The sequence below is a fragment of the Cottoperca gobio genome, chromosome 2 (assembly GCF_900634415.1).
Source record: "Cottoperca gobio chromosome 2, fCotGob3.1, whole genome shotgun sequence".
NCBI classification, from domain to species: Eukaryota; Metazoa; Chordata; class Actinopteri; order Perciformes; family Bovichtidae; genus Cottoperca; species Cottoperca gobio.
In genome coordinates this window covers 5,391,624-5,406,907 of record NC_041356.1, presented here as the reverse complement: position 1 = coordinate 5,406,907, position 15,284 = coordinate 5,391,624, and the positions used below count along the sequence as shown (strand labels likewise).

The 15,284-nt window shown below is 42.7% G+C and overlaps 1 protein-coding gene across 2 annotated transcripts in view; it reads right to left on the bottom strand.

Moving 5' to 3' along the window:
- Positions 1–236: 236 nt before the first annotated feature.
- The window catches only part of klf7a (Kruppel like factor 7a), a 36,847-nt gene continuing 21,799 nt past the window's right edge, over positions 237–15,284 (bottom strand). The window contains exons 3-4 of one of the 2 annotated variants that reach the window (XM_029451568.1): positions 8,593–8,716; positions 237–4,230 (exon numbers count right to left, since the gene is read on the bottom strand). In XM_029451568.1, the coding sequence (XP_029307428.1) occupies positions 4,179–4,230; positions 8,593–8,716 (176 nt within the window). In that variant the 3' untranslated portion in view covers positions 237–4,178. The remainder of the gene's footprint in view (positions 4,231–8,592; positions 8,717–15,284) is intronic. The other variant, XM_029451577.1, reaches the window with a different exon arrangement.

Here is a 15,284-nt window from a genome sequence, read left to right as displayed (position 1 = left end):
TGGTGTGCAGATTTAGCTGTGAAAAATGCAGCAAACCTAAACCAGCCAAGTTGTCTGGTCAGTGGGAATAAAATAAGTGGATGTAGTCCGGGCGCTCATTGTTAGCCAACTGAATGGCTCTGTGATTGAGACTTGATAAGAAATCAGAAAATATTCTGTGAGAAAGATGGATGATTAGGTGCATATTGTTGCGGGACGAACAGACCGGCTAAGAAACATGAATACTCCATGCCAAACTGCTTCTACCATTTATTACACATAATTACATTCTTAAATAAAAACGATTCACCGAACAGTTCCTTGCATAGAGATATTACAATACCAATTTAAAAAAGGAATTATGAAACAAACCGGTAACAAAAATAAATCTTTCTAATTTTTTCATAATAAAGAACATTATTGTACCCATACATCATAATATACAAATGATAAATTTGAAACACTTTGTACAGCGAAAGAAAAGGAGAAAGACAACGGAGGAAAAAGGTGGAGAGGAAGGGAGGCGGAGGGGGGGAGGGGGGTCGGACAGAGGAGAGGAGTTGAAAGGGATCATATCTGAGAAAATGGAGGAGGGAGAAGGGGGGGGGGGGGGGGGGGGGCGGCGATGAGGGAATGCTGGTAGAAAAAGGGGGTTCGTTTGATTTGAAATTCAGACCTGGTGGAAACAGAGGTGGTGTCACACATAGTAATGCGCGCTCCCCCCCTCTGCTGAGAGCAAGAGCTGCAGTCTGGATCTCTGACTCCCACAAGGTGGCATGAAAAACAGTGAAAAACACACAAGGAGAACGGGGAGTGTGTGTGTATGTGTGTGTGTGTGTATGTGCATGTATGTTTTTGTATGAATCTGCGTGTTCAGGGAGTGTCTGCATGCATGCAGTTTGTGTAGGTGTGTGAATCCATGTACATTTGTGCTAAAAAACAGCTACTATACAGACTTTGTGATCAGTGTTATCATCACCCAGGGGGTCGTCAGGTGAAGTGTAGTGTACAAGCGGACAGAAAAACATCAGATATGCAAGTGATTTTTCCCAAAAAATTCAGAGTGCAAATACAAACAGACGAAGAACACACAGGCACAGCAGAATTGACAATCATTCATTAAGATGACACAGAACCGCATCCTCCGACAACATGAAACAACCTTTCTGGAAAACACATTCACATTTGAAATCCCCAGTCTTTGAGCTTGAGAAAGTCCAGATTTGTTAAAACTGTCCTGTAGTTTGAATATTCCCATGTCTTGGCTCCTTAAAAGTTGGAATAAAACACAACACATTCAGTGTTTTCAGTCCTCAAAAATCCTCAATGATTGGTACAGAACATGAACACAAAAAATTAAACACTTCAGAGATGCACATTCCCACACATTCGCAACCGTTCAGTTCAACAGGAGAGCTGAAATACTGAAACACAAGTAGAGCTGCCATTGATGATAAAATTTTACCCCGTGGGTTACACTGCTATTCTTCATTTTATCTTCCACGTGGAGAGCAGGAAGACCACAAACCAGCTCACCTGTCCCTGACACTCCCATCTGAACTGGATATTTTTACATCTCCTTGACTGTGTATTAATGCCAACAAACGCAAAGAATGGTTAGCATTGATAGTGTTGTAGCTGCAACCTGGATGGCCAGTGAGAATATTTGGTCTCCTTGAAAATAAACCAGCAGTTAAATACGTCTACCAGTTGGTTTCTATTGTGATCCCTCCCGTCTTGGCAAGTGAAGGCCTGTCACCTAGATGTTCAATATAAAAAGTGAGCCAGGCTTGTTTGCACGTTTAAACAAAAAGAGTTCAATATTTATGCGGAGCAGCGTACAGCTTCTACTTCCAGAGCCGCGCGGACAGATCATGTCTGGATATGATTGAGCGGGGCTGCATTCATACCCGAAATTGAAATGCGCCTCTGGTATACAGAGTGAAATCAATTTACTGCCTCCCTTGCCAAAAAAGCAGACTACTGTGTGCTTCACTTTGCCTCAAAGTATTAAAAGTCTTGTAAAATAAAGAATAAAACACCTCAACATAGTTGTTCCCAATGCCGTCGGTAAGAATCCTGACAGTCTACTTTTGTCCAAGCTGCCTGTTTGTTTTATGTGCGCTTGAGTTGAATCGATGCTCGTCCGAAATTCATTTCTATTTGCAGATTAAAGACAGCGGGAGCAAAATCTCTTGAGACAGATCACCAAGGACAAATGTTAATTCCAGTTTTCTAGGAGTGTATGTATGTGTCTCGTGTGTGGGTTTCACTCCACTGCAGTTTCATGAGCTGATGGGGCAGTTATCATGTGCTGACTGAGCAGATATGTTCCTCCCATAACCCATTTCAGCCACCCACTGGAAATCACGACCTCCCCGCCGGTCCAGTATGACCAGTAAAAAGTCAAAAGCTTCCAGCCGTGACTAGCTAGTTATTCCAAGTCCAAGCATTCATTTCTAATGTGAAAAAGAGAAACTACAAACGGGTCTTACCAAGCACACTCACATGTGTGTTTTCATGGGCCTAGCAACATGTACAGACTAACAACAGATACATTCACATTGATTTGCTCCGAGAAGAGCCACCCAATTGATTGAATTTGTCCTACAAGTCCTTCCGTGTCCAGCAATCTGCGTTCAGACATGCATGTGTGGTCAGGAAGTCAGCAGGGATGTTCCTGGATATGCATAGGGCCTGTTGGAGAGCTGTTGAATTCTGCTTTTCTCTGAAATGAAGTCAAATTGGAAGAGTTCTGTATGAGTGGTGTGAACAGGACAAAAATAACATCCTCAACCCAGTGCCTATAGGTGCCAATCACTCTCAAAGGCCAAAGAGATCATTTCAGGCATCTACACGAGACACTTTTTTTTGGCTGCATCCATTTTCAACGTGTTCTTCAAAATGGTCTTTTCAATTGTCTTTTTTGAACAAATACGAGAATCTTTTCTTTGAAACAATATAGCCTTCATACATAGTGATCTTGTTTGCGTTCAGTGTGCTATCACAGTCAGCTAGCTGCTTCGACTTGTGCATGTGGCTGTCCACACTTCGACGGCATGTGGAAGCCAGCCAGCGTTTGGTGAGTCCTGCATTGTCTCCCAGTTCAAGATGGTGGGGCATTTTTTTTTTTTACAAAACGTTTGCAAAGAGTCAATTGTGCAACAGATCCTGACGACAACTCGTAAGAGCCAAGATCCTGGAGAGGAAAAACCCTCTTAGGATCCATGTAGCATCTCTTGAGAAGCTCAGTTTCAGATGACATTCTAGGAGAGGAACAGTCTTTCCCAGAGTAGATTAATTAGCCTAATCCAGTGGTAACCCTCAATGGAAGATGTTCATAAAGCGAGCCACACACACCCATTCTCAAGTCTTTGAGAAATCTAACCAATCTAACGCTCCGTTCAAACAAGTGCCATCGAACCAGAAGGATTTATAAATGGATCCAGATGAAAAATTGACAAATTATTATCTATCCTATATATAATGTGATAAACCCCTTTGGCGATTTATAAAGGCTGTGGCAGGTTTGAAGGAGAGAAAGCCAGCTTTCTTGCTTGCTTACCCTGTGAGATGTGGTTAGCTACTGTCGGAAAATTGACTGTTCTCCTCAGCTAAAGGTTGGGTCGAAGAAAAGGAAATCTTGAATATACAAACAGCAGTTCTGCTGTTAGCGCACTGATTTACTGTACAACTGGTCCAGTTTGGTTTTGGTGAGCTCGCTGGTACGCGGCGTACCGCTGCATGAACAGGGCTGACATTTTGGAAGCGTTTCACCGAGGGACGATTGCAAAGGACGACTACAACAAAGAGCTGCCAACTACAGGGCACGTGGTCCACCATTCTTCGCGTGACATCCCCTCCGAGACACATACGAAGGGTGGGATGGAGCGTCTGCATCGTCCATGCGACAAAACTGGGAGACATTTGCAAGGTGACGGCGTGTCACTGTGGAATCATGGACCGACTGGTTGAGCACAGATTGACGGAGCCATTTAGGATCCGTCTGTCTTTCCTGTCTGTGTTTCTGTCTGTAGTCAGTGTCCCTGTGCGGTGCCTCTCCCTCCAGTCCAGAATGGCCAAATGTGGTATCTTATTGAGTCCATCCCGCCGTCTCTCTCTTACATCAATGGTGTTACTTCTCCTTCTTCCACTCCGCCTCCATCCCCTTCCACTCCTGCTGACCTCTCTCAATTTCCTCAGATGTGCCTCTTCATGTGTAGTGCCAAGTGATCCGACCGCGAGAAACACCTGCAACCACAGAGAGGGAAACAGAGAACAGCTTGTTAGGTGGTTACCAATGCAGGGCAAAGAAGTTTGTTTTGTCGATGGAGCTAAATGTTGCTGTTAGCTAGTGAGCGCTCAGCCTCTAATGCACACGCAATTAGTATATGTGTAACTAATTCATAATCAGCATTTTCAGCAGCACTCCTAATGACTTCAGCTGCGCCATGAATAACTAGAGAGCCCGCAGATGGATCTGTTGAAACAGTGTGGAGGGGGGAGAGAGAAAAACATGTGCTGTAAAACGTTCGCTAAATTAGATGAATCGAAGCCTCTCGTATGCAAAAGTGAAAACTGAAATTGCTATGGAAGTGCACTTGCCTTTTTTTATTACGAGGGTTTAAAGAATGTTTGATTATTTCAACCTGTTGCCACAAATTGACATAATATATGCTTTCAGCTGGTGGTCTGCTTATTCCACACTTGCTTCCATTATAGGAGACCTACTTTTTCATCACTAGTACACGTTCAACAGTATTTCTACTGCTTGCTTGCTGAACTAACTACAGCTCCATTCCCCAGAGGAGTGATTTTCAAAAAGGCAAATGTTGCTTTCTTTTAGGTAATTGGGAGCTGAATGTTGTGGTGATTAGTGTGTAAAGAAATATTTAAGATGGAGATGTTTTAGAGCTTACTAAAGTGGTTTAATAAAAAAAAAATCAAAATTGCTCCCACATTGCTACATTTTCTAAATGTTCTTGTGAATTGTTAACAGGAAATGCGTTAGAACTGAATGCAAAAAAACCACTACAGTCATAAATTGAAGTTTTTTTAAATGGAGATTTGTTAATACTACACTTTCTCAAATGAAAGACACAAAAAGCATTTAAATGTGAAATTCGGGAGTCAGACTCCCCTTTCATACTTCTGCAACTGTTGATTTTTTTTTGTACACCAGTTTCAGTCTCTTTCCACTGAGACAGAGGCAACTGTCTAAGATGTCTAGATGAATCAGTGTTTGGCCAAGAGGGGAAGTTACACTGTGATGAGCCACCAGTCATCTGTCTTACTGTCACACCTGCGTGTGTATCCGTGTGTGTGCATTTTCTGCGTACACAAGTGTGCGCACGCTAACAAACACATGCGAGATGAATGAATGGCTCAGGAGACGTGCAGGTTTTTTTTTTTGTCTGTGTGTGCGTGTCACTGCAAGCGTGTGTGTGTGTGCTCGGCTGAGACAGATGGTAAAGTATGAGTCACGACTCGGGGGCACGACACCAGCTGGCACACCGTGGGTCTGTCTCCTCCTCCTCCCCCGACTCACTCCCCATCCTCAATCTTCCACCCCGTCTTCTCTCTGTCTCCCCTGCTTCCCCTCTTTCTTCATCTCAGCAGGGTGTATATGTATGTGTGTGTGTGTGTGTGTGTGTGTGTGTGTGTGTGGTGGGCTGGAGGGGTTGTGACACATGACAGAGGTGGGCCCGAATTAGGGATGTGCCTGCAGGGGGGGTGGTGAGGGGGAGGTGGGAAAAAAGGGATGAGGAGGGAGGGATACTGTATTTACAGTCTGTCCAGCTGGGACCTGATTAAGTTGACACCGCCTGGCCCTCTGCTCCCTGACACACACACACACACACACACACACACACACACACACACACACACACACACACACACACACACACACACACACACACTCTTTCATACACATGAAGGCAAAGTACCCCAGGTGATTTCTTTTTGTCCTTCTATAATGAACCTATACATGATTCAAGATGTCACATATTCGGTAATGTGCTATATAGTGACCTATTCTCAAACTGTCAAAGGCCGTACACGCACAGTATATAATATACTATATATAAATAATTTGACATTGGAGGACATCTTTGTTCATTTCGGCCTCATGAATAACTAAATAATGGTGTATGCAATTTACAGATACATTTGACCTTTTTTTAAAGAAACATTTACAGAAATGTACGTATTTGGCAAAAAATAACACAATTAAAATTAAAACATTAAATGAAGACTAAAAATATGCAATAATTATTTTTATGTAGAGGACATAAAATGACAAAAATAAAAATTTAAATGTGAAAGAATAGATGCTTTACAACGGACCTCCCCTCTACTTAAGGAGAAAGAAAAAAACAATAACAAAAAAGAAAAGAAAAAAAACTAATTAAGAAAAATACAATAAAAATAAATGACAACAAGAAGCACACAAAATGATCAAAACAAACCAATCAGTCGACAACAATCCAATAAAAAAATTATGAGGTGCTTGGGTTTGGAGGCACTACGCCAAATTAAGTGTCTATACAGTATCTACACCCAAGTGCTATGTTTTCTTAAAGAAATGGCCACTATGGTGTTATAGATTTTAGCAGAGTAATAGCTTCAAAATGACCCGAATCTTTACCCGGGGTCCCTTGCCTTAAACACTGTGGTGGCTCCCGCAGACAATATTGCTCAGAGATCCCAGAGGTGTCAGCAAGGGACGGATCACAGATAGAGGGGTGTAATTAAAATAGGAGTAAAGATTTTTGTGTCTGAGTCAGGCTGATCTTTTTCATAATGGCCACTGAATGTTTGATGATTTTGCCACCGGAGCGCGGCAAATTAACATTTTGCTGTGGTTCATAATTAAACAGGAGCCGGGGTGACTAATTAAGATGCAAAGTCGCAGGTAAATTACATCGGAAACGACTCTTCAAAGTGACAACGCCACACACCTTTGCACCTCTGTTAGAAATTAGAAGGATATTTTCTCGTTTTGTAAGACTGTAAACAGGACGTGGTATGAGACAGTTAGTGAGTTAGAAATCCAATACTTTAAAGACACAAAACCATCATCTACTGAAGAATATATTAGATATTGCAACTGTTTCTTGTGTTATCAGGCCATTAAATGGACATTATCAGTTGTTTTCACTACTATTCTAATGCTTCAGAAGGGACACACTGTCCCAAACAGTAGGTTAGAAGGTGCATATCAAACCTTATGGAAGCAAACCTTTTAGTTGTGTTAGCTTTACGTGCAAAATTTACGTGGTCAGGTTTAGGAAAAAGGTATGCCTACGTGTGTAGCGTTACGTAAATTACGTAAGTATGTGACGTCTCTTTGCTACGTCAGTTAAAATAACTCAACGTTTACTTTTGGTTTCACACGGGACACAATCTCCTGTCTCCTGGGTGAAAGTCCTGAATGGACGTTATCAGTTGTTTTCATTACCAACTCTAAAGCTTCAGAAGGGCCACACTGCCCCCAACAATAGGCTATGAGGCCTTATTAAAGGGGCACCGTTTTCTTCGATTTCACTTTCAGTTACATTAGGTTCAAAACTATGTGGATAGGTTTAGGAAAAAGTCATGTTTTGGTTTAAAATACGTCAGCCTACGTTTGATACGTAATGTAGTGTAAATTACTTATATAACATAACTTTGCTTAGGTAGTCTAGGACAGTTAAGGACGGGGAACCCAAACTGTGGTCTCCTGGGTCAAAGTCCTGTGTTTGTTTGACCCATCCACATATCCTACCCACCCTAAGCAGACTTTCTCTGTCTTTATACTACGTCACTAGATAACCTCCTTTGCGTCCGTCATAATTACTACGGACACATAAACCACATGAATAGATAATAATGTTGTTCTGAACTTACTCGTTGGTGTCGCAGACACCTTGTAACCCATATCCAGGACCACTGATAAGTTCCATTTAATGGCCTGATATCTGAAGCGATCGGATCAGACCAGGAATCATCCAGGATTTACAGGATTATCTCTCCAATCATTTTGTCAGCCTTGGGCTTTATTTATTTATTAACACACACGCACACACCTGTATTTTGGCTCACGGTGGCTACGGAAATTTCCCAAATACTATTTTCCTCTAAAATGTTCAACACAAAGTAGTACCCAAATGTGTTTGAATAATATTCTATACCAGTGATGTGTGATAATGGGTTCAACAGCCATATTTCACCTCGGTCCCAGTGTGAACGCAGCCTCCAAATCAAGGCCATGTACCATCATGTGAGGAGATGCACTATTAATATGCTGCACAGGGCCTAATGTGGGTATAGAGCAGAATAAGCAACCTTTGGGTTCTCATTGGAAGACTGAGCAGGTTGGGTCTTGTGTGTGTTGCAGAGGAGCATACATTAGTAATCCTGCCAGCACACTTTTAAACTGGGTCAGTACCAAACACATTTGGGTGTGTTACCAGCATCTTGTAGCACTTCTTTACTAAACCAAGCTGTGTACAAAACACAATGGGAGAACATCGCCCGCTGTGCAAGTGGAAGTACTTAAAATAACATTTGGAAAATGGAAGAAAAACATACAAGGGAGAGGAAAAGAGGGAGAGTTGTGTTTTGACAGACCTGTCACAGTGGTTGCACTTAAAAGGCTTGGCGCCGGTGTGTTTGCGGTAGTGCCTCGTCAGCTCGTCGCTCCGGGCGAATCGCCACTCGCAGCCCTCCCACGAGCACTTGTACGGCTTTTCACCTGGGGGATGAAAAAACACGCATAAGCACCTGTTTCATCGCTTGTCCACCAATCACACGCCTATTCGTCTGCACTCCCGGTACTGGCATGGAATCCAAATATTAGATGCTTTCAAAGTGATATATTTTTGCAAATTTTAAGTCTACGTGCAGGGATTCTATTTAAAAGATTATATCCTGTATATTTTAGAGTTTGCCTTCTACTTCACTGGTAACAATATATGCTTCCCTTCAACTTTTTTTTTCCTTTTTTAGAGCCTGGAAGGAGAGCAAAGTAATGTTTAAAACTGAGATGGAGAAGCTCCCACTGGTCTCCAATCTTGCTGAACACGCAGAAGACGAGTAGAGGGTAGAGACAAGTGGAGCGAGAGAAGAAGTGGAGAGGGAGAGGATGAAGGGGCGGGGGATTAGAGGCAAGGTGGATGAGAGAGAGTGAGAAGAGGAGGTGAGAGTGAGAGGGGAAAGTGGAGGAGAGAAGTGCTGCAGAAGTGGATTAAGGCAGAAAAGGCTGCAGATATGCCGGCAGGGGAGGGGGTGGTGATAATTAGGCCAGTCACACGGCATAATGGCAAGGAACCCACAAAATGTGCCAGCTGGGTCCAGCTCCGAAGATGTCACCTGCATCAGTCACATCCCATCTGGACCGGTGGCTACAGACACACTGACACACTGACCAGTTCTGCTTGAGTGGCCTCGGCACAAAAAAACGGGGTTTAATTTGTTGAATGCGATTATCAAAAAGGAAACACAATCGATGGATCCACCGCGGTGTGAAGACAGTCGAGTTTGAGAAGAGCGCTTGTAGAAAAAGACAACATTTGTTTGGTACCAGCTGTAGAAATAGACTGACATGTACATGGGGCAGAAGGTTAAAAAATCAATAATGTACACAGTCTTCCTGTGTTCCAATTAAAAGATACATTTCTGCTTTTCTCAGTGTGTTTTGCTACGCTGTCCCAAAATGCTGAACTGTGACCTGCTCAAAGACTTTCTATCAGAGTCAGTGAGCAGCCACGTTACAGAGAGGCCCATTAGCAGGAATCATGTACTGTACGGTTTGATAGTGAGAAACAGAGGTGCATTAGGTTACAGCCGTGATGAGGTGATAAATGAAGTGGGAATAAGGATGGCCTCCAGTAGGCAATTATGAAATGGGAAGAAAAAAAAACACCACTAATGAATACAAGTTGATAACACTTAATCAATTGTGATTCACTTAGACTTTTTTTCCCTTTTAACTACATCATTTTAAATCGATGTGACACTAAAAAACTCTACTCTGATGTATTAAATTCATTTAATTTAGATAGAATAGTATTTATGCCACTGCTTCTGGTGTCAAATTTAAGTGCTTTTGGTTTAGAGAGCCAGGAATTAGCCGTGTCCCCCCCCCTGCGATCCATCCATGCGTGTCCCCATTGTTGGACATGTATCCCTTCATACTGCCTCGCTTCCCAGAAAAACCCAGAGCAGCAGGTCTGGGCCATCCCGCTCCGGCCAATGAAATTCCCGTGAGGCAGAGATGCCTGAATGTGTTGCCTAGCAACGGGAGCGAGGGGGCGGTGTGTACGCATGTGTGTGTGTGTGTGTGAGAGAGGAATGGGGGGTGCGCTGAAACATGAGGAGGCAGTAGTCAGTGCAGCTGGCTGGATCTGGCAACGGCACACCGCCATGCCACCGGCCAATTACCGAGCGCGCTGGCAGAGCACGGAGGCAGTTGCCTAGCGACGATAACCGTGGAGTTGTACAGGGCAAGATGGGGGAGGGAGGAGCGGGGTGAGGGTGGTGGTGGTGGTGGTGGTAGTAGTGGTGGAGGTGCAGGAGGCGGAGAGGGAGAGGGAAGGGAGGAGGGGGCACTAAGAGACCAGAGCCTGCAGCAGTACATAACCACTCAGCTACCGACTCCAACAACGATACGCTGCCCCCCGTTGCCTAGCAACAGCACCCCCCCCCCCTCCTCCTCTCCCTCAAGATGCCCTCGCACAAACAGGCAAGCCGAGCAGGTGCACACTCGCCTTCTCAAACACACATTCACACACAACCTGGAAGGGAAGGTTACTTTGTTTTTTTAAAATATGCTCCATGCAGTCTGACTGACTTGCAGTTTAAAATGCCAATCAGCAGCCTAATCCGCTGGATTAGCCCCAACTCAGAAACATAATCTGATTATGCTCTGTTACTTTTGGATTACTTTGCCTGTAAAACATATAATGTAGATTATGAAGCTAAATGGATTATTTCTTCTGATTTAAAGAATCAGGATTGTGGTTGGGTGCTGTTGTTAAAAAAGCATTGTTTACTTTATTTAATAACATTCACTTATTCGGGACAAAAATGATGTGTAATCAAAAAGCTTTTTCCCTGTTTTTTCTCTTTCTCGAGTAATCAAATAAGCACTCGCATATTTCTCATCTGTAATCTGATAACTGGGTGTTTCCTGAGTCACTGTAATCCCATTATGTGTAATCTGTTACTTCCGAATGCTCTCTCTCTCTCACACACACACACACACACACACACACACACACACACACACACACACACACACACACACACACACACACACACACACGCACACACATGCACCCACTCACTCCAGCCTCTCAGGTGCCAGTGTTGAAGTTAATTGCATTCCCTCCATTAGCTGGAGCTGAAGCAGGGCATCCGGGTCTCAGAGGTCATTAGAGAGGCTCTCGGAGAACGCTTTACAGGCTCCTGCCCACAACCAGCACTGCAGGGTTGGAGATGAGCGGGAGGAAGAGGAAGAGGAAGAGGAAGAGAGAAGCAGGTTCAGAGAGAAGGATGACAGATGGATGGAGGAATAAAGAGTGTTGGACCGAGACTTGAGGATGATGGAAAACTAGGGTTGGTTAGTTTATCATTATTTGTCATAAACATAATTGCACTTATGAATGTTACGATTACATTTGAATAAGACTGATGTCAAGTAGCCCACTAATAGAATACATTTATTTATTGTATATACACCTTTCTATAGAAAACCAGACAAATGTGCTTAAAAGTTACAGTTTCTTTGACTTGAAGAAGCAAAAGTCTTATTTTATCTGGCATTATTTATGCAGAAACAACATTGAACATCATATTGCAGTTCGATATAGTGCTGCAATTAACGATTATTTTCACTATCGATTAACTGCTGATGACTTTTTCTATTCATTGATTAATCGTCGGTCTATAAAATGTCAGAAGATAGTGATTTATGTCCATCCTAGTTTCTTAAAATCCAAGGTGAAGTCTTTGATTCTCTTATTTTGTCAGTCCAAAACCCAAAAATATTCACTTTAATATGAGATAAAACAGAGAAAAGCAGCAAATCTCCGTATAAGAAAGTCATTTTTTGCATGAAGAATGACTTTTATTCTAAAGTTTGATCAATCAGTCGCCTTATCGCTGCAGCTCTGGATGAATATTTTACTCAAATTGTTGGCCTTAGTCCAAAAAGAGAAGGAGAGAGTGTGGGGGGGGGAAGCAACAAAATAAGAGCGGGAGGGAGAAGACAGAGACAGACGTGTTACGAGAAGTCTGATATAGAGAGAGAAAAGATTAGAAAGAGCGAGAGCGAACAGAGGGATGGAGAGAGAGAGAGAGAGAGAGAGAGAGAGAGAGAGAGAAGGCAGAATAACCCAACAGTTTTACCCGTTCCCTCACCCTGCCCAAAATCTAATTGTACCATTCCTTATCTGCCATAAGCCTATTCACAAAAAGCTCTACAGGGCACTGTCATTTCAACTCAGCCCGTCTAATTCCAGATTAAATCGTAGCCTTTTCTCCGTCAGTAATTTATGGAAATAACAACTAAGAAAAAGAGGATTTGAGTAATGACATCTTTAAACTTGTCAGGATAATGGCTCAGTGAATGAGGGAGCCTGTGGCACTGCTGTCTTTTTACTGAAGAGGGTCGCTCTACTGTACCTCCCCCATTCCTGTCTTCTGTCTTCATCCACTCTTTGTTTCTCTCCACGTCACTATCTCCTCTTCCTCTGCCTTTTCTTTAGCTTTTGTGCTTTCTTTGTGTCATTTTATGTCGACGTTCCCCCCCCCCCCCCCCGTTATCATTCGACTTTCCTGGTTTGGATAACAAGACAGATGGGTGGATGCTTTTATCCAAAGCACCTGAAGTGACAAGAATAAGCTTGGGGTGGAGGGGTTCCTCAAGAAACTGAGCCCTTTGTGGTGTATATCTAACATTATGTGTCATTAAATCATAATCATATCATTTTTTAACAATTAACAGGATAGAGAAAGAAACATGTCACATCAGTGACTTTTAAAAGAGATTAGGTTTTAGATCCCACAAGGATCTTCTCAATTTTCTTTTCCGGGTGGTCAGTGTATTGTGCAATATAGTCCTGAAATGATAAGGTCTTGTCGTTAAATATTTAGAGAAAATAAATACATTTTCCAAGCAAATATTCTTAGCATATGCTGATTCAATGTTTTTTTTTTTCATTGAGGTTTTGGCAACAATTACATATAGTTCCAGTTCCTACTACGTACAGAACCACTTTTTTCATAGTTGTTGAACTATCTTTACGAAACACAAAAACAGCAGGAGTCACAACTTTACAAACACGCCACCCGGCTGACATAGTGGGTGTCCTCCGCGTCATCTCCTGCGTCCTGCATGCTCCCCCCAGGCGGCTAAACCAATTTCAAGTAAGTGAGAACGCGTCTGACACGGACAATCTCCTGTTGCTACATGTGTGAAAGGAAAACTCCGTAAAAAGTCTTGAGAATCAGGTCTGGAATTTCCCTTTCGGTTCATATGAGTTGGCTTAATTTATCAATTTTCATCATAGATTTTTAAACGGTTGGTTGGACTAAATATGGACACTTGAGATGATTAATTTGTTTTGTGCTTGTGCATCACTTGGCTTGTATTGATATTGTGACTGGAAAGCATCAGTGATACTGGTCTCCCAGATTTTGCCCAGTTGGCATGGAGTTCAAGCACAGAGGCTGTCGACGTGCCACACTGGGGCAATCAATGATCGCGTGTCTGTGCCCTTTGTTCCAGTCACGCTGACGTCTAAACCTGTGGTGTGCGCCACCGCGGGTGTGATCACACATACAGCGTGTTTTCTTCATTCTTAACATATAGTTGTTGACAAGTTGGCTTTATTTACATTCACACCCCGAAAATACAAGCAAGCCAGAGCTCGTAAACAAGTCGTCTGTCTTCTGAATTGGACAGCTTTGGTGATCTGTCAACCATTAAGTGTAGGGATTTACATGGTGGGTCGCAAGAAAATGTAATTAGAGTCCCTGTAACTTCATTTAGCATGATGGACGCTATTTGCTGTACCTTCATGTGTTAAAACACATAAAGAATAAGCTATATATTAGCACGAGTCCAGACTGCAGTCCACCATACATTTAATTTGTTGCTCCAAGCTTGAGTGATTGGCTACCATCAGGTGTCATATTCATCTCATTATACCCCTGAACGCATCTCTTCGAGGGGGGTAGGGACCTACATTTTCAACCCAATTATTTCACCAGATTTGGAAACACATTGTTCTCACCATCCCAAGCAAAACCCTCAAGAGTTCAAATAAATACTCCCGATGTGTTTGGTGTGATTAAAACCTGAAGGCATCGGGGCGCTGAACCCTAACCCTGCTAATTAACAACGGCAAACACAGGCACCAAAACACTTTCATTATTAGAATAAGCACACAGATGGCATCCCTCATGACCTGCCACCTTGTATAATACGATATTTAAAACATATTTTCTTGGTCTTAGAGTTATCCTATTACTACCCCTACAAAACCAGACTGTCTCCAACCTCAGATCAAGAACCACTGACCTAGACTTACAGTATAGAACGCATAGAGGACGGGAGGGCCTGAAATAAACCAGGAAATGGCAGCCTATCCAGGTCAATCCATCCATCACTGTGCAGTTACTCAGACGGAGGACAGCTCCCCGACAGGGGTCTGAGTGGTTTGGGATTGAGATGGAAGAGCGAGAGAGTTATAGCTCCTGAACCCTCCCCCTTCCTTCTTGAGAAGAACCTTGACAAGAAGGACCCGTCCTGGTTTAGTACTTAGGAAGAAAGAGCTGGATAAGAGAAGTGGGTTTTCTTAAATCATCACATTTTTATCGCACATGGTGATATTTTCATACGGCAACAAGAGGACCATGCCTTAAGCCTGTTCTATGATTACTTGGCTGTTTTTTCCTTTACATTTCTTATCACTTTATGTGCATTTTGTACTTGTTCCAAGAATGTGAAGCAGGGGGATTTTCCTCAATTATCTCAAGTCAGGTTATCTAGGAGTTCAGAAAGCTGGAAGGATGAATGAATGAATGAATGGATGGATGGAGTGCTCACATAGACCATAGACATATGTAAATATCTGCATTGAAAACAACCCACATTGTATATGTCTCTTGTAGAAAAATGCTAAAAGTTGATCTCCCCTCAAAGACCAAAAGAATTATCCAGAAGAAAATGTTCCTATAGTATAGATGTCTGATTTAGTGTCTGAGATTTCAAGGAAACACCACTGCACACCCAAATTGATAGAATGCTCTTTCAG